General features: G+C 39.7%; 2 protein-coding genes across 3 annotated transcripts in view; one reads left to right on the forward strand and one right to left on the reverse strand.

Annotated features, from left to right (window-relative positions):
* Positions 1–6,917, forward strand: part of spock1 (SPARC (osteonectin), cwcv and kazal like domains proteoglycan 1) — a 117,090-nt gene extending 110,173 nt beyond the window's left edge. The window contains exons 10-13 of the mRNA XM_008420231.2: positions 226–447; positions 1,619–1,681; positions 2,289–2,426; positions 5,517–6,917. Coding sequence (XP_008418453.1) covers positions 226–447; positions 1,619–1,681; positions 2,289–2,426; positions 5,517–5,713 — 620 coding nt within the window. The 3' untranslated portion in view covers positions 5,714–6,917. The remainder of the gene's footprint in view (positions 1–225; positions 448–1,618; positions 1,682–2,288; positions 2,427–5,516) is intronic.
* Positions 6,088–24,436, reverse strand: bicc2 (bicaudal C homolog 2). 2 transcript variants are annotated; one of them, XM_008420228.2, is made up of 20 exons: positions 23,868–24,436; positions 21,688–21,731; positions 21,340–21,409; positions 21,120–21,199; positions 20,143–20,304; positions 19,543–19,596; positions 19,136–19,351; positions 18,795–19,046; positions 18,540–18,671; positions 18,053–18,242; positions 17,541–17,674; positions 17,244–17,449; positions 16,570–16,675; positions 16,084–16,123; positions 14,063–14,226; positions 12,448–12,649; positions 12,216–12,379; positions 11,925–12,024; positions 11,719–11,845; positions 6,088–10,901 (listed from the first exon to the last, which is right to left on the reverse strand). In XM_008420228.2, exons 1-20 carry the CDS (start codon positions 24,106–24,108, stop codon positions 10,835–10,837), a joined length of 2,751 nt encoding a protein of 916 aa, XP_008418450.1. In that variant the 5' UTR covers positions 24,109–24,436; the 3' UTR covers positions 6,088–10,834. The 2 variants fall into 2 exon arrangements, with proteins under 2 accessions (XP_008418450.1, XP_017162665.1); XM_017307176.1 differs by lacking the exons at positions 21,340–21,409; positions 21,688–21,731.
* Between the last annotated feature and the right edge of the window lie 1,253 nt (positions 24,437–25,689).

A 25,689-nucleotide genomic window follows, 5' to 3' on the forward strand; every position in this document is an offset into this window, starting at 1 on the left:
CACACACACACATGGAGGCCCCTTCAACACACGAGAGATGATGTTGATGCTGACAGTGACCCTGCTGTGTTCCCTGTTATGTCAGCATGTCTTAACACATCTCAGCCCCGTCACTGTCAACGCTTGCTTTCGGCTCGGATCTCGCTTTGCTGCTCATAAAAAGAAATGATCCAGACGTAGTTTTGTACTTCCAATTGTTAATTCTTTTGTTTCCTCCTCCTCCAGATTTTGACACCAGCATATTACCCATTTGTAAGGACTCGCTGGGCTGGATGTTCAACAAGCTCGACATGAACTTCGACCTGCTGCTGGACCAATCGGAGCTGAATGCCATCTATTTAGACAAGTATGAGCTGTGCATGAAACCTCTCTTCAACTCCTGCGACTCCTTTAAGGATGGCAAGCTGTCCAACAACGAGTGGTGCTACTGTTTCCAGAAGCCTGAAGGTAAATGAGGGGAGCGATAACATGTTGACTTGAAAGTTCACACACATAAAGGAATCAAAGTGAAAAGAGTCTTAATTTACTCTGAAGAGTTTACTTGAATATTAAAAAAAAACTTTCCACCAGTCAGACTAGTTTCAAACCAGAATGTTCAAATGTTGATATATTGCTTCCTCCTTGGAAAACCTCATTATAAAGTGAAGGCAATTGTGATGCTTTTGCAGCCTTAACTTTTTTGTAAATAGGAAAGTAATTTCATTATATAGATTTTCTTGCCCTTTTCCTGGTCATTTCAAACACGCCACTTCACCAAGTGTCACATGCACCACAATGTTTCCTCATAATCTGTAGTTTCCTTGTAGAAATGGAAATCCTGGTGAGGAATAAATGAGAACACCTCCACATTTATTCAAGCTCTTGCTGCTATTATAAAATAAAAAAAAATAAATAAAAAGCATAACTAAGCAATTAGAAACAGACTGAACTCGTACAACCTTTATGAGATTTATGCCAGGAGACAACCTTTCCAAGAAAAACACGAAGAGCAGACTAAAGTTTTGCCAGATCGAACATATACAAAGGTAGTGCTTTTTATAAATTTGTGTCGAAAGTTCAATGTAGAATAGAAGCATTTTGACACCAGAACCAGACGATGTGTTTGCAATAAACCAAATAAAGCATTCCAGAAAAATAACCTCAAACCAGCAGTGAAGCCGAGAGCTTGAAGTGACCTGGCCATCATAATACAGTTCCCCAGGAACTGATGAGGACAGGAAAGTGTATATGAGAATTGGGAAAATGTGGGAACATCTGTGACAATTTAGACCTAAAGCAGAACATAAGAGTGTCACTGGAGATATTTCAGCTGAAGGGGTTTAGACTAGTTCCTAGGCAGTCGGGTGACTGAATGTTGCCCTCAGAAAAAAAGTTACACTATACATCTTGTTTTATGTCTTTTAATAAAAACCATCGAGTGAGCAACAGTTCCAGCCTGGCCACCCTTATTAAAATTTTCTGTCTCTGCCACTGAGTTTGACTAAAGTAGCAGGATAGGTCAGAGGAAGTTTGGGATGATCGCAGAAACAAAATAAAAGACAAAGAAGGAGCGTTGCATCTGATGATCTGTTTTGTGAATTGGTTTAATGAAGCCATCTTGCATCCTCTCTCACTGCAGGACTTCCTTGTCAGACTGAGAAAAGCAGGATCCAGAATCAGAGTCGAAGAAAGAGCCTCATAGGTCAGTGTTAAAAAATACGATAGCTATCATCCGACTTTTGATGTCCTTCATTAAAACACACACATATGCACTAGAACAACAAACATATTCCTATCTTTTAAATTTCAAAAAAAATCTCAGCAATGGATTTTAAAAGCATGTCAGCAAGCATTTTTGTTTAAATGCCACTGTTAGAATTGGGTAGATTTTTATATTGTTCCTGCTCACAGTGGAAAAATAAGCTGCGACTGGGTCAAATGAAGGTAACAGAGAACCGGTGTGTGTTTGCGAAAGAGTGAGTGTGGATGCGTGTTTGTGTCTGTGTTATTGAGAGTGACTGTGTCCACTTAAGCAGGATGTATGGTTGTTGTCCTGCAACCTTCACAGGAGTAATTGATTGTTAAACTCCCCCTGTGAATACACAAGAACTTTAGTTCCTACTTCCGGACAAAAACGCAGTACCCTTTCCCCTAGCAGCAACCGAATTATACAGTATGTTCCATCCTCACAAACTTAATGTTCTTTTCTCTTTTCCTTCACTTAACTTTATTTTCTTTCCAATTTGTCTTCTGGGTTTTTTTTTTTTTTACTTTTTCTTGTTGTTTTCTTCCTTTTTAAATGCTTGTAGGTTCCTATATTCCTCGCTGCACTGAGGAGGGCTACTACAAACCAACCCAGTGTCATGGCAACACCGGCCAGTGTTGGTGTGTGGACAAATATGGCAACGAGATCGCTGGATCCAGAAAACAGGGCAACCCTAACTGCGGTAAAACCATTACTCATAAACTATGTATTACACTAACATATGCACACTATTAATCTTTCTGAAGCAGAACGACTGCATGATTGGTGGTCTTTCTGACCCAATCTCTGTTTGTTTTTGTGTTGATGGTCAGATTCAGGTGGAAACACAAGATCCGTCTTTCTGTCTCCTTTTGCATTATTATTAAACAACTCTGAACTATAATGTTTAGATAGCAATATGTCTCGAAAAGCTATCAAAAATCAATACAAGTTTTTTTTCTGAAATTATTCCATATTTCCAGGAGAATGTTGTTTGTTACATACGACGCATCATTTCTTTATGTTTCTCTTTCTTCTGAATCAACACAAATTTACACTTTATCTAAACATCTATTTAAACCTTAAACAGAATAATTTTATGATGTAATTTTGATTTCTAATATCTAACAGTAAGTCTGGAAAAATAAAGTTCTTCTAATTTTGTTCTTAGATTTTAGCACCAAAACTGACACGACAGAACAGGAAGTGAAGGCATTTACTTTAATTGGAGCTGGGTTACCACACCTAACACAAACCTGGCTGGATCTCCGCAAGTGTACAGATTGGAAAATTGGAGTGGAAAATTAGGCACAAGAAGCTGCTCAATTTGAAACGTCGCTCTGAGGCAGGCAGGTGGTACTGGTGTCTTCTGGTAATGGACTTGGGATGTATGAAGTTTCTAGATCCACAGTAGACATTAGATTTTTGCTGCTATTAAAAATGTAATATTCCCCTTTACAAGTTAAGGTTTAAGTTGCTGAGATTGCAAAGCGTGTACGGATGGGAAAACAAAAAATAATCTTGCAGGAACTTTTCACCTAAGCAAGCTCATGTAGAAACGGCGTTGTTTTGTTTAGATCTGTTGCTGCATGGGAATATTTAGTTCGACCTGGAGGAAAGCAGTTGAATTAGTTTATATTTCAAGAAAGGCAGGTCATGATGCACTTTACTTTTTCTAGTATAGAGAATGGACTGTGATGTGTCTCAAAGTCAAACAATACATAGAAAGCAGCTACTGTAGGTTTGCTTTGCTGCTTTGTTCTGCGAGACTCTCACTCTGTACTTATTTCTCACCTCTATCTAGACATCAGTTATCATATCGGCCGTTCCTCTAGAGCCACTCGCACAGTTTCTGCGATGTCCCATTTCATCTACTTCTTAAATCTTTTCCCACTTTCATCTTGCAAGTCAAATAGAAATATTTGTCACTCACCGGGGATAGCAATGTGAAAAAGAAAGTCTTCGAAATGTGATCTAGGAACAGCAACGGAGTCACACTTTGGGGAGGAGAGTAATGAGACTGAAATATAAATAGGAAAATGTTTTTACATTTTAAAACCACACTTTACATGCCAGCAGTCGGGAGTCAAAGAAAGCAGTTTAAAAAAAAAAAACAAGAAAAAAAAACGACACTTTGGTATAAATCAATTTTAGAGTGATTTTACTGTGTAAAAAAAAAACACAAAACAGAATAATTAACAAGCAAAAATTCAGGCAGACATAGCGATTACCAATCAAACGGTGGACTCAGAAGAACAGATCACAGCTCAGTCGAATGCCAGCCTAGACTAAGCCAGTAATTGCAGCTTCCAATATTGATAAGGTGTTTATCCAGTCACAGAACACACACAGATGCACACATAGACAAACACAGACAACAGAACTCCTTTTGTCTKTGGTGTAACAAGCTCATCAGACTCAGCCTGAATGGCTTCAGGCTATTGCAGCTTTGGAGTTCTCCCATTCCCCCATGCATACAGCAAGTCTCGCAGCTCTCCACTCATTTGGCTTAAATACAAGAAATGATGAGGTGGAAACAATGGGAGTGTGCGCCTGTACATCCCAACCTGTGAGGAACCTAATTTTGGAACATCAGTGGGAAATGCCATACTGTGCAAAACTACAGGGTCATCTCTCAGTTAATATATATTTTTTTTGCTTCTAAGAAGCCAGACTTTTAATGTGCTCTGGATCAGTGGTTCTCAAGGCTTTCTGAAGCTCCTTTCGAATTTGAATTTCTGCTGCTTATTCATTTCAGTTTCTGACCATTTTTAGTTAAAGCTTTTTTATGTAATTCAATACTCTCTAAATCTGATTTCTGAATCATTCAGGCAAAACAAGTTTAATTACCCAATTATTGGACCAAAGTTTTGTCTGCACATAACACATCTTAGGAAATAACCAGTTTAATATTTAATCATTTTTCAACTATAGCAGACTGTTTCAAATATGCAATTTCTTCAGTTGTATCTAAAAAGACAAAGATTTTCTTCAGAGGTCAAACAAAGATAAAACTATTTTTCCAAAACCAAGGAGATTTCCGGAGAACCTGTATGTAATGAGATCATGGAAAAGTAGATTTATTGAGGTAATTTAATGCAGAAAGTGATGTATGTATATTTTAAGGGTTTGTATTTGTTAATTTGATTATTACGTTTACAGCCAATGAAGACAAAATTCAGTTTCTCAGAAAGTTTTGATATAACCTAGGACCGACTTAAAAGTATATCTGTTGGGTGCTGTGGTGGTGCAGTGGCAAAAACCCATGTACTGAGGCCTTAGTCCTCATGCCGGCGGTCGCAGGCTTGATTCCCGGCCTGGTGACATTTGCCGCATGTCTTCCCCCTCTCTCATAACCCTCTTTCCTGTCAAACTACTTTCAAATAAAGGCCACTAGAGCCAACAAAACCTTTTAAAAAAAAGAAGTATATCTGTTTTAAAAGGTTATGTTGTGAGTTCTGTCTCCACGTACAGTAGATGAATATATATAATAAATKAAATATGACACCCTTTATGAAATAATTAAACTTTTAAATATTCTTTAGAAAATCTGGCTAGTCTACAGCTTACCAAGTAGTGGAAAACGACTGAAAAACCAGTCCAAAGAAAAGCGTTTAAATACATTACGTAAGCCTGAGGAACCATCGATGAAGACTATTTTAAAATATTACAAGAAACTCTGGTCTTCTTCTAAGCTAAATATAAAGAACTAAAATGTGGCTTACTTTTTGAATCCGTCATGTAGTTGTTCTTGACTTGTACTCGTCTTTGTTTATTGGGAATCTATTCACAGACGAGGACCCAGAGACATCGGGGGACTTTGGTAGCGGCGGTGCCGTCATTCTCCTCGATGACCAGGAGGAGGAGCCATCACACAGTGAACGCAGCAGGCAGAAGAAAAGGCGGGGCCGGATCCACCCCCGCGGAACTATCGAGGACGACGAGGACGAGGATGAGGACAAGGACGATGAAACTGGTTATATCTGGTAGCTCCACTGCATCATTTTACTTTGCCATCAGCTGACCAGAAAACTCTGTTAACTCAGCACAGATCTGAAGCCATTCCAACATCTCCTCCTCCGGCTACCTTGGCAGCGGCCCATCATTTGACTCTGAACCTGCTCTTGTAATCCCTGCATTTTATCCAATCCTTCTCTTCACTGAACCTCATTCAAACTTTTTATTCCTTAAATTCCACTCATTTCTCAGATAAATAAAAAAAACAAGAGTTTAAAACATTTTAAACAAAAATGTCAAGATCCTGTTAGAAATTTGCCCAATTCCGTCCACATCCTTGCTTTTACTCCTCCTAAAAAAAGCCCTCCAATTTGTAAACCCTTCAAATATAGATACTTTTTTTTTTCTTTTGCTCTGTTCCCATCCTCTTTCTCTCCTATTGATGTGAGTATCGGTGTCTCTGGTAAGTCTGTAAGCCCAGGCACATTAGCTGATATATTGGGTGTAAATATGTTTCCTCCAGGAAGGCTTGATTGTGGATTCTTTTTCCTGTTGTTTGTTTGCGGCTCATTTTTGTGTTTTGTGTTCCACCACTGGGCTCCCTCCGGTGTTCTCCGCAAATTGCTGCCACAGTTTAAAGCTCCGAGATGCCCCACTGGTACCAACCCGCTCCACTCCTCTGTTAATTTTTTGGAGGATTGTAAAATTTATTTATTTTTTTTTTTATGTGTTCGGAGAGCCCAGGAAACAATGAGATTAATGATGTATTGTTGTTGTTGTTGCATGTTTCTCATCTTGTACCTGTAAAAGAGAGATTTACCTGGCCAGGTCCAGCTCTATGCATCTCAAACTGAAAGTGATGCCTATTTTGGCTGCTACAATATGTTGCTGTTGCTATGTTGATGCTGTCTAGTGTCCTTTCAGTTCTTCTCCCAATCTCAGGAGGTAGGAAATTGTATTGCAGAGAGATAGCGGGCGTGGAGTGCAAATCTGCATGCCTCGGCCGGCTCGTATTTTGCTAAGTGGTCCGTAGGTCTGATGAGGCCTTTTGACTGTGCATGGACACTGGATGAGGTAGCTGCTCCTGAGCTGGGAGGACATATGACATCCAGCGGAGACAAGAGTCCGCTCTGCCTCCCAACATTGGATATGTTCAGTGAATTGAAATCAACTGCGTAAACTTTTATTTATTTTAAAATTTAAGTAAAGTGACACCTTGAGTGTCTTTTGAACCTTACGTGTCAATGTCCACTTGTTTCTTCTTTTCAACATGTTGGCTCGTATGCTACGTCCAAAGCCATGAGAAAATCACGAATTGAAAACACGTCCCTCGGCTCACTTTAAAACCACAAAAACATTCACACAAATTCCCTCTTTCTTGTCCCTTTTCCTTTTTCTAATGCCTGGATTTCTGTGCAGTCGAACAATCAAAGCCCTCTATCAGCTCTGACCTTTTCTAGCCTTGAAAAAGCAGCATCCGCCTTTTAGAGCCAGAGATAAATGGTAGTGAAATAAAACACTCTTATCATGCGCCTCTTTGACAGAGGAGAATGACAAAGTCGGCAGCGACCAAAAAGAACATGGAGGCTTAATGAGTGTTTTTGTAATGTCGTTGGCTAATGGGACAGCTGACCTCGCTGCATCGAAACAGCCACACTCAGCACTTTGAAAAAAACATCATACCAACAATCAGAGGCTAAAAGGACAACTGAATCTTTTGGCTCGGAAAGGCTGAGTCAGCATTCCTCGGCAGACACTGCCAGACTGAATTAGTAATTTGCTTCACATAGTCGATGCACAAAGGTTGCATCAACTCAGTGACCTTACCTATTCCGCTTGTGGCTCCAGACTTCGTGAATATATAGCCGTTTGTTTTTCAACTTAGTAGAACTTTCCAATTAAGACTCTTGTCAGCTGTTTGGTTTGATCTCCTTAAATACTTGAAGAAAAACATGAAACTAACCATGTGATGAAAAAGCAAAAAATATATAATTTTTGAGATTCTGGGAGGAAGTGGAGAAAACACTGTGCAGCCACTGGAAAATATCACAGAGTCCACACAAATAGATCCAGTTTTAAAGTCAGGATTTTTTCCCAAATACTAATACTTTTGCTGGTGAGGCTGCAGACAAATTTAGACCTTATAGCTTTTAACTAATTACATACAACAATCACTAAACATTTCTTTAGACACTTGACATTTTTATATTAATAATGTGCCAATTTATTTGTTTTTCACCAACACTTATCAGACTTTTCATAGAACTTTTTTTTGTTGTTGTTGCTTTATTAATTAGGTATAGGTCCTGCAAGGGGTGTCACAAAAGTTATCAAAGACAATAATCTAACAACAGTAGTATYCCTGACTGAGTTTAGTTTGGGACAATTTGGATAATTTCCTAAAGCTTGTTGGGGACCCAAAGCTAAAACTTTGGGTTTAGAATTTGATTGAGTCGGGAAATCCTTGGTCTTAAATATCCTTCTGGCTGCATAAAGGTTTATTCTATTAGATCATTAGGTCTTGAGCTAGTTAACATCATTAACAACTTATCAATATTGTAAACTACTAAACACAGTCACTGTACTATTTACTTTTGTAAATGGTTGCATCATGTCCAAAATCAATAAACAGATGGTACACAATTACAAGAACAGAAATAAGAAATAAAGATTACTATCTCGAGCTGTATTCATATTTTCCAGCGCTGCAGATACATTTTTGTTAGTTTCTCAAATTATGACAAAATGCAGCAGTCTTTGTTTCTGTTTGTGTAAATTTACTGTTGACCTAAGTTGCAATGTCCTCAAGTCACTACTTCAGGACATTGCTTTAGACAAGCATTTTATTCTTCTTTCATTTCAAAGTAGATTTCTGTCTAGACATTTTTAACATGAAATTTCATTTTAATTAAACTTGCAGCTGCTGGAATCTACATCCTGWAGTCATATTGATGGTTTGAGTAAGAATTATAACAGCAAGAAGTAATTTGATGACATTCACATATTATAAACTCCTACAATCACCTTTTTTTTTTTTTTATTTGGTATCTAATTTGTTTCGGCAACACATCTGTCACAGTGTTCATATTTGTCCTGTTGTTCTCACACATACTTTGACACACACATTCATTCTCACTCTCTTATTACAGTTTCTTACAGTTTCTATTTTCTCTTCCTGCTCTCCTCACTTTCCTGGAGTGAGTTCTATCTTCATCACAGTGAGGGGAATATGTGGTTATGTTTTACCCTCGGGGTGCTTCGTTGCTCTGTTTCATTTCTCTATTATCTCCTTCGTTATTGTCCACACATGGCCCACATGTTGGGTGGATCCTCCACACAATCCCAAAACCTATAGAGACAGGTGATGCTTTGACTATGCTGTTAGTTTTAATGGGAGTTGGTCTTCTTCTTTTGTTATTAGGGTCATGCCATGGCAATGTATAGGGAGAGCAGTGACTGACTTGCGAAGTCAGTTATTGTTCTTTTAAGTAGATTTGCACTTTAAGGAGGTCAAAGCCTAGAATTATAAAAAAATAAATTACAAAAAAAACATTTCCACTTAATCATGATGGGCTTGTAGCTCAGTTATAGCCCAGTTATAATTATTTTTGTCTGATATTCAGGTATTTGTAACATTTTTTAAAAATCTAAACAAGGTTGTCAGGCATTCAGTCGAAGTCTAAAAAAGGATATCTGATATCAACCTCCTTCAGCCACGACAAACATAACCAATGATTGTGAAGTCTTTAGCTTGTATATGAGCTCATGTGATACCTTTGTTGGCAATATGTCCCTTGAAGAGAAAGAAGTCGAGACCTAAGGTTTCAGTCACGTTGTTCCATGAACATCAACACTCAGCTACACTTACATATGAGAGAGAAGCTATAAATACCTTCAATTCTCACAAAGGTCATCTCCAACCTACATCCTTCATTTCCCTTGTTCGTAGCTGTTTAAGTTATTGTACATGAAACAAGTCATTCAGAAATTTACAAGAAGATATAACAAACGTCAGTGGTTTCTATGGGGTTAAGGGGTTAATCAACGAGCCTTGAGCTTTTATATCCTCCTTGCAGCTTTTAAAGTGATAATGACAGTCACTCAAAGCATTGATGGATTGTCACGAAGTTTGCTCAAAGGTAGAGCACTACCTAACTCTAAAACATTACGGTTCCTCACGTCTGAGAGCTGTCATCTAAATGGTACAGATGTTGATCTGCTCAAAACTTCTCTCAAGACCAGAGCATGAACTGTGGGGTATGCTCTGACTCTCAACCTCTTGCTCTTTCCCTTGAAGTGGAGACTATGCACCAGATTTGTCTAATTACCTTGTGAGAGAAAGTGTTTTGAATAGATAATACCGTTTCAGTAGCTAAGGAGAAGTCCACTCTTTTCAGTTTAATGAATCTCACCCAAAGTTGTCCTACATTTGGGTCCTTTGGGAATCCAACCTTTATTGTTTCACCTAAATGAGCATCTACATCTTTATTAGACATATCATTTATAATATTCTTTTTTTATATTATACAGAATACATTGTTGTGTGTAAAATAATAGGTCAGTGTGTTTCAAACTTTTAGACCCTTTAAGAAAACTTTGTGGACAAAAATGTGTGAAAGTTATGGCACATTTAGGCTGTGTGAAAATTGATGCTATGTAACCTCCTAGAAAAGAACAAAAATGACTGGAAAGATCACATAACCTAAAAAAAACATGAAATATGTTMTCTTCTTTTGAGTAACAAACCTGACCTGAGTAAAACCTAAGAGAAGCTGTGACTCTTCTGCTCAGGGGCAATGCTTTGCATTTCCACCAGGCAGCCTTGTCACGTTCCCAGATTGCCACTTCTCAAGTGAAATGTCCAAGTGGCTCACTTGTTGGGGTTCAAAGCACTGCTCATTTTTTTTTCCTTGGTAGTTTTCATTCTAGCTGTGCGATCACAGACTGATTTAGACCTGTGACCTCAGGGGAGCGCAATTAACTATCCGGCAGGATAAAAATCCAGCAGTACTCTAGAGCCCAAGGACCAGATTTGTGGATCGGTGCTTTAAAGCCTGCCTATGTAATTGGCAGAGACATTGTAATAAGTAGGGATCATCTCTACCTAATCTGTCACAGCCCAACACTTCCTGTCACTCTCTCTCTCTCTGTGTTTCATGCTTGGCTGCCACTGAACCAGCCAGCCTGTGAAGCATCCGAGCAGATCAAGACCTCCTTGTGCCTGCAAGCAGAGGGTCCATAAAAATCCAAGAAAAAGTAATACAATTTGCAAATTACACAAGTTTGATAAAAACAAACTTGGGTGCAATAGTATGTTGATAAATAACTAATGATGAATTAAAATTAAATCAGCTGAACTTGGAGTAACTGAGGTTTCAGTTTTTTTTTCCCCGCCTGTTTCTTGTTCTCATTGTTGCTGAACTACATTTTAAAATTAGCACCTTATCCACCTGGGATTGTAAAGCTGATACCAATATGAAAAAAACAAATCCATAATTTTTCATACAGCACAAACATTAAGACAGCGGGACACCACTGCCCTCTAGTGGCATGCTTTCACTTCTAAGCCCCCTCAAAACGTTCATTATTGACMTGAATGCAAAACAAATAAATGAAGCTAAACTTTGCCTTTAATATGCAATAGTTTTTTTTGTATGGATATGCTTCAGTAAAACATGCATTGCATTCACTCATAAGCTTTAACTCAAGGATTTTCCTAATCACCAACATAATTTCCTTTTGGAAATATCAATTTGCAGCCACATACAAAAATGGGTAAAAATAACACCCCAAGCATACAAAAGGCTTTTGTGAAGTCCCTGCTTTTGAAGGGAATGCGTCTTTGTTTTGAGWCGTATAAAAACACAAAAAGCTTTGGAATATTGTTCTTGATATATATATTTAAGCTGGATGTAAATGTGTACAGGATGTGTCTCGCTTCTCAGTTTCTTGTAAATGAACAGCAGTGAGGACATGYTTTTCTCTGGCTGCATTGCGATGTATTTAAAAGCTCAGATCCACTTGGCGTTTCCTCTCACCAGCAGTTACTGTGAACTGCAACATCCAGATCCAAGATGCGTGGAAGTCTACCACTCGCGCCACCTTCCAAGTAGCCGGGCTTCACTGGTTGTGCATCCGACAGGCTCGTTTTGCTCTTGTTCAGATCTGGGAGARGAAACAAAACTTTCTCAAAAACGAACCAAAGAGAAGCATCTGTTAACTGACAGCTCCAGCAGTTCCCTACCCGAGATAGCTAACATCATCTTGCGTCTGGCTCCAAAAGTGGAGATCCCTATTTCTTTCAGGTCCTCATCAGACAGAGTTAGAAATGTCTGGTAGTCAATCTGTGTGAATAGCAGAAGCTTAGATCATGATGCTCATTGAAAATTCATAAGGTTTAGGCCAGAGGTAAATAATGAGTGTGCGCATCTGTGTCACTCTCTGCAGAACCTCTCAACCAGCGAGTTGTGTTGTAAGTGCTAACGAGCTCAGTGTGAAATGCGATTCTCGTTGTAACTCTCTGCATGTGCCTTACCTCCTGTTGTTCAAACAGGTCAATGTATTTGATAAGCCCAAGTTCGCTGAGCAGCTCAGGTAAGTCATCCGTCACGAGGGGGGAGGGGCTTCGCTGACTGCAGGTTGACTCCCTCCTCGCAGAGTATGYGCCTTCGAAGAAACATCCSCCAACAGAGTTTTCGCCTAGATGTCAAAAGTGGAGTTTAAGGGCCAGCAAAATTTGCCAAACTTTAAAAGCATGTGTAACTTACATGACTTGTCACTTCTGCTTCTGTTGAGCGAGGATGAAAACACAGAAAAGGAAGGGAAGCCAGGTGGAGGCGTGGAGGGGGAGGATGGAGACGAGGAAGAGGGGGAAGACGAGGAGACGATCTGGGGCGTGGATCCGCGTCTGTCCCTCCAGTTCTCAGAGTCGCTACCAAGGCACATTTTCCCCTTCTGGGTAGCCCAAGACTATGAAAAGAAACGTTGACATTAATGGGAYGTGCCTCCTGTTTCTGCCTTTTTGTTTTCAATTTACAGATCAAATGGTGGTGAATTTTCACAAACCAGACATAATTTTCAAAAATGGCAACGGATCCAGTTTAAAAGCAAGTCAGCTCTCATTGGCTGGCCAGTCAGAAAATGTTACCAAACAAATTTAATGTTCAACTCAATCAAAAGGTTGCATCCAAACCAATGTTTAAATAATTTGGGAAAATTTTATAATCCTGTTTATATTTTTTCTAGCTCAGGAATAAAATAACATACAACTATGATTAACTTTAAAAACAGATTTATTGCACAAGTTTGATTCACATATAGAAATAGGTGCCAACTAATGTTTAATGTTCCTTAGTAAATCTGGTGGGATATAAAATAACTGGTACAGATCWTTTCAATTGGCTATTTTCCATAAGGAGGATATGTAAAGTCCTCATTAGTATTTTAGATATGYATGTAAGCTTCATTGTTATTATTTCAAGTAAGRATGCCTCCTCCTTGCTARGAACTGGGCGCCCATAAAGAGCTGGCATCTGTAACGTAAAACAATCCCAGGAAGATTAGATAAAACAAGTCAGGTAAACAGGTTGGAAATAAAATGCTGAGCTGGCTGTGATGATATCAGATTCCAMGTAATTGAGCATCCAAACTGGCAGAGCTTACTCACGCTGAGAGATGAATGCTTCACACTGTTACAGGGCGATGGCAACAATGGAGGCTGCAGTGGAGTGAGACTAGCAAAGAAAACTACCTCTGGAGCTCAGGCAAGAAAAGTAACAAAATCAGCAACATTTCCTGTAAAAAGAAATAATGTAGCGGAGCGAATGTATTTGGATCGCTCATTAGAACAGTAGACCAAGTTGGTTTATCTGTGTTACTTAACTTTAAGTGATATAAACTTCACATTTTATTAAACAGTCCTAGAAAAAAAAAATGCTTTGCATGCTGGATTTGTATTTTTGCATGGACTATATGGATGGAAATTAACATACCAGCACTAAGAAAGCAGCCAGTTAGTGTGAAGCRTAACATACTGCTCTCTCAGAGCAGAAAAGCTGAATGATGAGCTAAACTGTCATGACTACTGTACATACAASATTTGGTGATATCTTTATGACATAGGCCTGTTTCGTTTTTGCTGTAGTGCCAGCATTAAGATATGGATTTGCCATTCATTAGTCCTTCTCTGGAAGAATTATGATACAGCCTTACAGATCGTATAGCAGTATTATGATACGGGCTTGTTGTGGGGACTTAGTTGATAAGGTCTAAAATTAAGGTCCATTAATGACCAGCATTACCACAAATATAAACATWTGCCGGTATATCTTTTTAATGATATATTTGCATTCATATAAAGTTAGCTTCTCTCTTTTTTTGCACCTGCTGCTGATTGGTGTTAGGACTCAGGTAAGGTTTGTAGCTGCGTCGACTGATGCTACGGAGGTCCTTGATAGCTTCAGCTGGCATAGACTTGGAAAATCCGAGCCCACTCCAGGTGTCTGTGGGTGTCCGAACCTCTGTGACCACAGGTTTCCTYTGCATGGCTGTTAACCCAACACAACACAAAATGCAGGAGGGAAAATTAAGGCCACTAAGTAAAAGACAAAACAAAACAGACCTATGCTAATTTACTGCTTGTCTCCGGATGTAGCTTATCCTATGATGAATTTAAGATATTGCAATGTTAATAGGAGAATTGAATGCAACATTTGCAGAAAACTGTGTTGCTGTAAAGAAATAGTACTAATTAATATTATAAATATACATATCTACTATGAAAAAATGCATTCTTTTCAAAATTAACTAAATTCAGCCCAGTTAGTTTTTGCCAAAATTGCCTGTGACAAACAGTGGGTTTCCTCCACATGTGAATCTGGTTCAGAAATTGCACCATCACTTCACACAAAGTGAAAGATGAACATGATTATAACCGTTGGAACAGTATTTGTATGTGCACACGCGCATCAGTGTGACTAAATGCCCCATTCATACACCAGCATGGATGTTCCTAATGACTGTGAGGCAGATGGCCCATTCAAACTGCTAATTCATATTCCCATAAAACAACACAGAGGGAATTGGTACCATTTGGCTGCAGATCGCTTCTGGATCTCTCATTCGGCATGACGGATGAGGCAATGCATCTCCTTACTGGTATATATGGATGTGTGTATATGCTAGCATGATTGGGTCCAYGTGTGTGGTGTCTGTGTTGTGTATCCAGCTTGTGTGAATTAAGCAGGAGTRYCAATACCTCTCTATTATAACTCTGGCACTGTGCAGCCTATAAACAGGTCCTCTGTATCAGTTGTCCTGGCAGTAAGCAACTCTGAAATGAGTTTCCTCTATGAAATCACACCCTCTGCTTAGAATATCAGTGTGTTACTTCCATTACGTTTTGATATGAACTAAACAAATACAGTTTTCTTGCCKAATCATAATATATCATTCAAAACAATGCTCGGAACAATATTTGTGCATCAAACCATACGATGAAACAGGTTTATATTATAGAGGGCATATCACAAAATCCATACATTTAGCCGATAAATATATTTTGTTGTGTACTTGGAGTCTCAGGAGTGCAGACAAGTGTAATTTAGTGCTCTCCAACATCAGAACCTCTTCAAAGTGCCTGGTTAAATTAGATTTTTCTTGGAGTTGTACCCACATTAGATGGAAAAGCCCTCTTTGTTTGTGTGAAGCCCTTCCATCCATAGATGAGTGCTTCAGCAACTAGCCAGTCCCAAAACAAATTTCTTGAAAGACTTTAATCTGATTCAGAGGCCAATTCTGTCTATGTAAATGACAGACACAGCTAAGTGGTGAGCTACAAATAACACATTTTATTTTAGACATAAATTTATTGAGTGCTGWGATGATGTCTTAGCCATTGTTTTGATAGCAGTATGGTATTTTCTGCTACTGTGTCCTAGCTTTTAGCTCATTGAAGACATAACCATACAGGATGTTTTGAATAGTACTAACACATAAACAGTTTACCATTGTTTCTGGCATTTTTGTCTTAGGGAACACATGATCCAAGTACATTTATTGACTTGGAGCTAGCGTTAGCTTACWCATTATGTGTTCATTCATATTGTGTGGTACCGTTTTCTGGCTCACATATGGCTGGATGGACAAGTCTTCTGCTGTTGATATCTTTTAATYGTAACTCTTTCATCAAACTGCAAAACATTCTACGCTAATTGTGCTCATGGCTAATATGAGCTGCTGAATTTCCAAATAATTWTKYMTTATTTTTAAATCTCAAAAATTATTTCTCACTTATAATATGTCRCCGGCACAATCTTTTTTTAACTGTACGCCGGATATTAAAACTGTCTAGCTGCAAAAATATTTCTGCAAAATCAAAGTAAAAATAGTGTGAAAGCACAAACCTCTTGTTGCCATCAGTTTCTTCTTCTCATAGTCATAATCCTACAAAGCATAAACGGCAAATAAAAAAGGTAAATAATCCATGAAATTGATTTTTCCTCTTTGCTTGCTGARGATAGACAGCAGGAATCTAATTTGCTGGAGAAATAAGCACTGGCATGAAACTTCCTGCTGCTGTGGCGGTACACTTGTTAACTTACTGCACTGTAACATTTGAGAGAGATGACAAACAGGAGTGGAAGGAAACAAACACGAAAATCAATTCTCAAATCAAATTCCAAGCTGATCAAGAATGTGAAAACCAACAAACGGCATAGCAGTGTGTTCCTGCTTTTTTCAGTTTATCTCATCAACGTCTGCAGGCATAAAAAGTATTCTCTTTCATCTTCTGTGCCACAGGGCTAAGGGGGATTTGATTGTTGGTCCACAGAGTGTTACTCATAAGTTGTTGATGTTGAAAAAAGGCTGCAGTTTCTGCTTTTCCTCACCCCAGCCTTAGATGAGTCAGCGTGAACATTTTGAGCCCGAGGAGCATCTCTCCTCAGGCTGTTCCTTCGCTCATTCCACCCTCGCTCTGTCTCTGCGTTCACCAACCTGACACGTTCAGGACACACACATACACACAGAGACCAACACAAAGTTGTGAAATAGAAGGAAGATGATACAAGGGTTTTTTTGTTGGTTTTTTGTTGGTTTTTTTGCAAATAAAAATTTCAAAAGTGTTGGGCTGTTCTTTTTTTTCAACCTTCACTCTGGAATCCCTATAGGAAACCTAGTGAAGCCAAACTAGATGACCTTCACAGATCATCTAGATRGATGTCAAGGGTCACGGTCAAGCTATAAAGTAAACCACTCCCAMCTGTACTGTTCTGTATTTTCCTCAATCTACTATCCAAAACATTCAGCTCCCCCCTGTGCTGAAGAAAAGCAGACCTACAATATGTGTGCCTATGCTAATCATGCTGCATTCTGTAAAATAAAACCTTTCAGTGATGAGTCATCGTCCATCTGGAAACAATATCTTGATTTTCACAAGGTTGACCAGATCATCTATAATTTATGACTTTATTTTTAATACTAATTAGAGTTCCACTTTTTAAATCTTATGAAAACACTGAGGATAAATGAAACAGATGCTGGTGTACTGCTGCTGAGGGCTCACCTGTATGTCAGCGCCTGCCCTGTGGAGTGCCGTCTGCCCTGGCTGTGTGTTTTGCTGATTTCTGGACCTTGGAGACTCCCCCTCCTGCCATTCACACCCACCCTGCTGATGTTGTTTCCTGCTTTGCMCACCTCAGATGGTGACATCCTCACAACCTCAATGCTCTCCTCCTCGGATTGGTCAGACTGATTCTCACTTTCAAGGATCTACAGGAAAGGTTAAGGACACATTTTGTATTCTGTAGAGATCTTTCGGTCAGTTTTCACCCTTGAAGACTTTTTTAACACAGTGACTCACCTTTTCCAGTTGCCRACTGTCTGTTCCCTTCAGCCCTGTCCTGCCCTCGTCTGTTGGAGAAGTGAGGCCTGGTGGAGCTGACAGGTGGGATTTTGTTCCAGTCAGCACCTCTGTGGTTTGAACAGGTGCAGAGCCTGATCAGGAAGGTGAGAAACATACATAGTGCATTATTTCAGAGTGGCCAAGCTGTGCCAGTGCACACAGAACTCCTTAGTGAGGGATTTCTGTTCTAGATGGACACGTTTGCAGGTGCAAAACTTCAATTAACTCAGCCTCACACTTCCTGGGAAAGAATGTTTTCTCCCTGAATGAGATTCATTCAGTCATTAAATAAAGCTTAGTTATTATAATTAGCCCACAAATAAGCAATAAGAAACTTCTTCAAGGCMTCACTTTTTTATGTTTCCTGTTTTGTGCCTGTGAGTAACCCACTGGCTTCTGAAGTTAAAATGATTTACTGTGGAAGCTAAGTTTAGATGGCTGGACATTCACTCATATTCACATAAACATACCCTGTTCAGAGAGAGAAAGCTGCTGCAGCAACATGTCGAGCCAGTAGTTTGCCAGCCTGCCACCAGGTGACATGAGGTCAGGGTTCACTGTAGTTATCTTCGCAGTCTCAGAGGAATCGAGTCCTAGGAGCAGACGGCGGGCTTCATAAATGCAGGAGATGTTCCTTTCCAGACCCTTCACCACCACCGACTGATAAATATACATCAACACAGATTTTTCCCTCATCAGTATTCTGCCAGCTGCAGCAGATGGATTTAATGTGGTGAATTAATTTACACCTGAATTTAAACAGATGGGATTTTACAAAAAAAAAATTCAAATAAATATCTCTTTGTTAAACAGCCTTTATGAAATGAGCACAGTATAACAGTCTTGTCCTAGACTGAATTAAGATTTAAACAGACGGGGCTGAGAGCCAAGAAAAAAAACGGAATTATTTCATTTTATTACTTTTAATGGTGTCATATCTATTTGGATGACACTCACCTTGCTTGTCTGTTTCGCTTTGGGCTTGACGCTAATGAAGACTCCGAGGTTTTGCATCATCTGGGCCACTTTGGAAGGGCCTCCCTCCCCATCTTCTCGAATGTCAAACATCAAACACACTGGCAGGCAATCCTTCATGTGTACGCATGTATTTCACAACAAATAGAAAAAAGCAAAACTCAAAAACAGCTGCGACTTTTCTGGTGGCAGTATCAGAAGCAACGTGCGACCGAAACAACAAAAAAGCGTGTGTACCATGAGCTGTTGCCGAGCGAGACACACTCCGTCAGGGCTGCCCTGAATGAGCAGTGAGGGGGGACTCTGAGGGGCACTAAGGTCTGGCAGGATGATCTGGGTCTGGGTCTTGTGCATAACACTTAGAAAGTTTGCACCATTTTGTCCCAGCAGGAAGAGATGCTGCTGAGCAGTGACATCCAGCTGGCTGCTCACGATCCCCCCTGAGGCCTCTGACCCAAGCAGGAGCTCCATCAGGATGCAGGTCGCCTTCTGTCAGGCGACAATACATATACACCAAAATTACAATATGGACAGACACAAGATTTGTAAAATATTTGAGCGGTCTAGGTGAAAGTAACCTTGACAGCAGCTGCGTTGCCTTGGAGTCCCCAAACTGTGCAGGAGCTTCCGTAAAAGGCTGTCTGGGCTTGAGGCAGTGGCAGCACAGCCCTGAAACCCACACTGACCCCCAAAGTCTGCGCCACCTGTTGGATGAGTGGGGAGCCTGCATCTGGCAGAGCCTGGGGTACCAGGCTGACTGGCAGGTCAAAGGTCAGAGAGAGAGGTTGAAGGTCCTACAGTGTGATGAAGTCAAAGAAAAGATGGGTGTAAACACAAAACGGACTGCAGAAAAGGTTGGCATTTTGACAAATAGGCAGAATTATTTGTTCTTGTCATCCCATTGATCGCAGTATTGATCCACGCATCTGACAGCAGGGAAGAAGTGAGTGCTGAGATAAAGTCCCAGCTCAGATTGACTACTCACTCTTATCCTCCTCCTGGCTTCCTCCACTCCTTCTATGGGGCCAGCGATAGAAACCTGGAAAAAATGAGTCCGGCAGACGAAACTAAATTTATTTCTAGTTATGTTTAAAGCAGCAGTATTTAACTATATTATAAAAATATCACTATGTTGTGACTGACAATCTGTGAAAAAATCAGGCTCCTCTGCCTTCTCCCTTCTTCTGTCATCTGTAGTCATACACGCCCAGTCAGAAACTACCAATCAGAGCCCGGGGGAGGGTCTTAGCGCTGTCAATAAATCAGTAAAACTATCTGTTCTGATGAGTCTTTTCTCAGAATAAAACTAGCTTTAGAATGTTTCAACCCTTAAGCAACATACTTTTCATTAAGCCTGCATATTTGTATTAAAAACAGTTAATTAATTAATAATGAATATAAAATAATGAAGTAATATTACACATGTTAAGCATGAAAACATCACAACTAAAATTTGTAAAGGTTTGAAAGCACCAGTCCATGTGTACTTAATCTGTATAATGTGCTTAGTGAGTTGACTGAAATAAATGAACGTTCCAGCTATACTCCGACTTATTGAACAGGACAGTAGATGCTGTCTTTCAACCTGATTGCTCTTCTCTCCTGCAGCGTTGTGACGATTGGAGTCGGGGAAGTGGATGTGACAGCATGTGACTTCCATCACCTTCTTTATGTTCCCACCTCCTTTCCCAATGACGTGGGAATGCTCTGTGAAAGCCACGTCCATCTTCAGAGTCACCTTGTTCACCTGTTATTCACACAATCCAGGGACTGCATAGTCACTTTGAAGCAGAAAGTTAGGAAATTTCACTTTTGAAACAAAGAAACTTTATTGCATTTGCCACCATTCTCGCATAATGTCATGATCACCAATGATCTAAGTAAATATCACTGATTATCTCTTTCTCGTGACACCTGCTAGAGTGGGATATATTAGGCATCAAGCGAATAAAACCATTTGGTCTGATCCAACAGCGACCGTGGCTAAAATTACAGAAGAAGTTAATGGTCCTTCTGATTGAAAGGTGTCAAAATGCACACTGCAACACAGTTTATTACAGACGGAGCTGCATGGCTGCAGTCCAATCCGGGAGGCTGTGCTGTGATCCCAAAATTAGCAAATGAGCAATAAAACTAAATCAAGGAGCAATAAAGCAAGGCTGCCAAGTCTAATGAATCAAATTTTCTTTTACATCTCATGGATGACTGGGTGCATGTACCTCTATTACCGGTGGAACACGTAGCACCAAGAGGGATTATGGGAACAATTCACTGTGATGCTTTGGGCATTGAAAACTTGGGTCACTCTATCCAGACAGATTTTATTTTGATACGGACCACTTACCTAAATGTGGAGCATATTAGTGCTATAATAAATGACAGACCTATATAATTATGTTGAATCAATCTGACATATTTCACCAGAGCATGCCTTCAGAGATTTAGCTAAGTCTATCCTCTGAAGAATGATGGCTGCCTGTTTTGCTGCAAAACACTACGCTAAGTGGTCATAATGTTGTGCCTCATCTCTGCATTGATCAGATCATTGTTGACGGCTGTTACCTTGGTCTCCAGCACTTCCAGTATCTTCTTTTTGGCTTCCATAACGTCGGTTCTCCTCCCTTCCACCTTCACGTGAGGATCTAGTTGGAAATCACAAACTGTTCTCACACATTTGCACGTAATGCAGTAAAACAGTGCAACGGTGATTAGAGTGGAGGAGCAAAGAGCATGACAGGAAAAAGAAATCTCTTGTTTGAATGGAGCATAAAGACTTTGGCACCTTTCTTTGACTTTGCTCCAATCTTTAGCTTGGATGGCCATTTCACCTGAGTGCTAGTTTCTCTCATTACCTGTGAGAGATTACACAAGAAGCAAAGCAGACACTCTCATTGTATGCGTAACGAGGAAACACACCTACACACGGTCACGCAGACAGAAGATTGCTCCGTTCCGAGAACACAAAGGCACATTTGCATTTGAAAAGGTGCAATTATCGCCTCTATTAAAAAGTATAAAGAGTGGATGCAGAGTTTGGGGCAAATATTGAAACTAGATATTTTCAGTGATCTGTGGTGAGTGTTTTTATGGGTTCAGTAATAAAAAGAGCTTCCAGAGAAGACTGACTCACTCGCTCGAAAAACTTTTCTCCTGTCTCTCCTCTTTGTTCCGGAGCTGCAAAAGACACAAGATAACGTTTTTAGTTTGTAGGATTTCTTCAGGAAATACTTTCGAAAATTGAGGGGATAATAAATTCATTCTATTTATTATTGAGTGAAAGAAATGAAAAATAAAATAAAAAAAATATATATATATAGCTTCGTTATGGTACAGTGTATTTTGCCTCCAGACTTTGAGTTGCTGTGACTCAGTGGGAAGAGCACTTATGCTGAAATTGGAAACTTGGGGGTTCTATTCCAGATTCTTCCCCGCCGCATGTTGATGTGCCCTGGGGCAAAGCACTCCAAGATGCCTGCTGATCAGGGTATGAGTTTTTTGTGTTGTTTGTGCTGAACTCTAACTACCATTTTTCATACCCCTGGCAGTTTTTGTTATTGCTGTCTGGAAACAACATTAAAAATTGTGGAGTGGCTAAGCCAGAGTCCTGGCTTGAGTCTGTGGAGGAGTGATGATTAGGGTGATTGTAAGGAGGCCTTCTAAGCTCAAATAATTAGAGCTCATCAAATATAAACCATTTCAATACCAGTTGACATTTGCAAAAAAAAAAGCTTGTCAGTGATTATGAGAATATTTGAAGTGATATGTCAACGGCTTTATTTATTGAGAAGGATTTAAATTTGATGACTTTTTCGTGTGTTTTCAGTCAGAAAGGCAAACAACATGACAGCATGCAGATGAGTGTTGGTAAATACTTGTTTATGATTTMTTTCAATAATTCAGAGCAGAGCATATTTTGAGAATTTTTTGCTTTAAAGTCCTTCATTTTTTATTCTACCACACTCTTTCTTCACTTAACTTTCCAGTAATGAACTTGGTTTCCAGCTTATGTTTGTAGCTTCATCTCATTGTGCAGGGAGTTTATAACTGTCTGCTAAACATAAGTCAAGTAAGCAGTATGTCCAGTGATAGTTCATATCATAACATGGCTTTAATATTTTTTTTTCCATTGGCCTTATGTTTTTTTTTTTGTTTTGTTTTGTTTTTTGAGGAACTGATTTTGGGGTTTTATGTATCTGCAAACCATTCATAATGACAGTATAAACATACATATATTACTCTGTCTGCAATAAAGTTACATTATATGAGTTCCAAAATTGAATTAATGAAAACACTTAAAATTTTAATCGCAGTTTCTCTGAAACTGAGCAAAGACACTGCAAACTACTTTATGAGAAGGTGAATTGGTTGCCATGTTTTGCTGTCCTGTTCACCGAGTAACTTTTTAAAACATAACACGCGTACAAAGTCAACATTGTTGAAACTTTGCCAAGCAAGTGGAACAAGAGGTTGCTCGAAATATATCCAAGTTTAAAAGGCCATTGCTCCTTGGTGACATTTACAGGATTCAAGGGGAGCTTTAGAAACAGACCCCCTCCCTCGCCTTGTCATCGCTATGGGTTACGCAGGCCAGAGCTGAGGAATGGGAAGAGAACAGAGTGAGGTGGAACGAGAAAGTTGCACATCAGGAAGACAACTACAAATCAGGTTTTAGACAGCAAATTACATTAGTGGCATGTCTTGATATAAGTACCCCCCAGTTTTAGAAAGCAAAAAATGACAGTGGAAAGAAAACGCTATATAATTCAAGGTGAATTGCAATGTGACAGAAAAGCATGAGAAACATGCCTCATAGCCAGGCCAGGCCTCAAACGGACACACACCATCCAAGCTGCAAACGCGTTACAAACAAGCTACAGTCATTGGAGTCGAATTGTTTTAAGAGCCGCGCCATCATGAGCAAACATAATCTCTGGCTGCTGTGAGCGAGTCAAAGAGTTTCCCCAGCGACATGAGGGAGGCATTTGTCATAAAGCTGCCAAGAGGCGATAACTAACAGGAGCAGTTACCTCCGCTTCCCAGGCAGAGAGGATAAAAAGCGAGAAGGGGCTTCTGAATGCATAAGCCAACGCAGGTCATAAATCACAAAGCTACAGCAACAGGAGTTTAATGCGTGGCAGTTACTGATGGCAACAACAAGCAGCTGGAGGCGGTGACGCTGGTTCAGGTAGATAACGAGTGCCAACGCAGAGGAGGACTGTGATAGGCATCAAAGGGAACAATCTGTTTCTTCTAAGGCAGAACATGAAGATGTGAAGATTATGAGAGAACCAAGAAAGCTATCTCACTCACCATACAGCATGGTTTCAAGCTTCTTCCTGTCAATCCTGAACCTCTCCTCCACCCACTCGGGATCCAAGCTTTGCCTTTTTGCATCCTCTCCAGTGAAGCTTTGTACTTCTTTCTCCTCTTCCTCATCCTCCTTTTGCTCTCTGGGGTCAGTCTCTGCTGTTGAGTCCAGTTCTAAGCTAGTTTCCAGTTTGGGCTGCTGAGGCCCTGTGATGTCCAAAGAAACGGGGGAGCTTTTCTCCATGATGTTGGTGGCAGTCGTAGCAGGACTTAGCCCTTGTCAGTGTTTGTGCATGTGTGTGACCAAGGAGACAGCCCAAGTGAGAGAAAAAGGGGGACAGAGGCCAGAATCAACCCTCCTCCCACTGTCTTTTCTTTGACCACCCGCCTCCTTTCCCTAAATTTGGTAGGAAAATTGAAGTCTTTCTCACCCCTTTCAGCCTGTTTAAGATACTGGATAAATTGTTGCCATGGCTTTAACTGTAAAGATGCTTTAAATAACTTACTTCAACTACTTGAGCAACATCTCTTCTGAAATCGACAAATCTGGAGTCATTCAGTTCTTGATAAATCCAAAGTAGCCCAAAGTTCAGTCCTACAGARGATCTGAATGTATACTGACGCGCTAGCTCGCAGAGCCAATCACACACTTCATGAAAATCATCTTCACAGCAGTACACACAGCTAGCAAAACATTCATCCGGCTAACCACTGGCACTCTGCTGTTGTCTGCATTTCCCCCCCTTCTAAATAGAGAACTGCATATGTCAGAGGTCTGAGTGAAGAGAAGCAAAGAGGTGTACTGTACAAGGAACCCTGAAATTCACCTACACAACACAGAGAACCCTTTAAAGTTATTTAAAGGGTACTCTGGGTTTATTGGTCATGTTACAATAAACAGTACTTAATTGAGAAGGGATGTGATGGAGTTCTCTAAATAACTTCATCCAAATAACTTTATACAACCAAGAAAAAAATGCACTGCGACAAAACTTTGGGAAAATGTCAAGATTTAACAGCAGATTTTCACAGATGTTCTCTTCATCAAATCTTCTGACTCCACTGGAAGAATTTTGAAAAGGCCAGTGAAAATTTTCAGACATACCACACCAGTAGAGGCACTACCGAGAATATGTGTAGCATTATTTGCTGCAAATGATGGAATGTGAAAAATAAAAGGGGTATTAATACTACAGCCACTGTAAAGGCTGCCACAACATTCAGGTAAGCAAAGCATAACGGCACTGTTCAGTAGTTACTCATCCTTAAGCTGAGTTCTCCCAAATTCAACTCTTTGTTTTTCAAGTATTGACTTTTTATTTTGTTAGAATTTTATGTTAGAAGCCAACACAAAGCAGTGCATAAAAATATGAATATTTTACAAATAAAAATATTTAACATATATCAAGTATTTGTAATCAGTTTCCTTCAGTCTGAAGTTTTGAAATAAAATGAAGAGTAATTAATTTGCTTCACTCAAGTGTTGGTAGCTGCAGTTACTTTGTTAATCAATAAAATAAATAAGAAATTGATAAAGATCAATCACAATTGACTGAATGTGATACAATGGACAAATGCAATAGATATTTGGCACAATTAGCCTCTAGATGAATAAACACATGCTGCGGATGAGTCTGATGAACGGGGTGCAGCCTACAATCAGCGGCTCAGCAGCAAAAACATGACATGAAACCTTGGCTGCAATAGGCTACCAGTAAATTTACAGTATTTAGTTTAAAATATTTGTGTTTATACCTGCTTGTAGCTGTGAAATTATTCTGCAACCATTCAGGAGGGAATACTAGGGATATTTGCATTTTCACCT

The sequence above is a fragment of the Poecilia reticulata genome, linkage group LG10 (assembly GCF_000633615.1).
Source record: "Poecilia reticulata strain Guanapo linkage group LG10, Guppy_female_1.0+MT, whole genome shotgun sequence".
Taxonomy (NCBI): domain Eukaryota; kingdom Metazoa; phylum Chordata; class Actinopteri; order Cyprinodontiformes; family Poeciliidae; genus Poecilia; species Poecilia reticulata.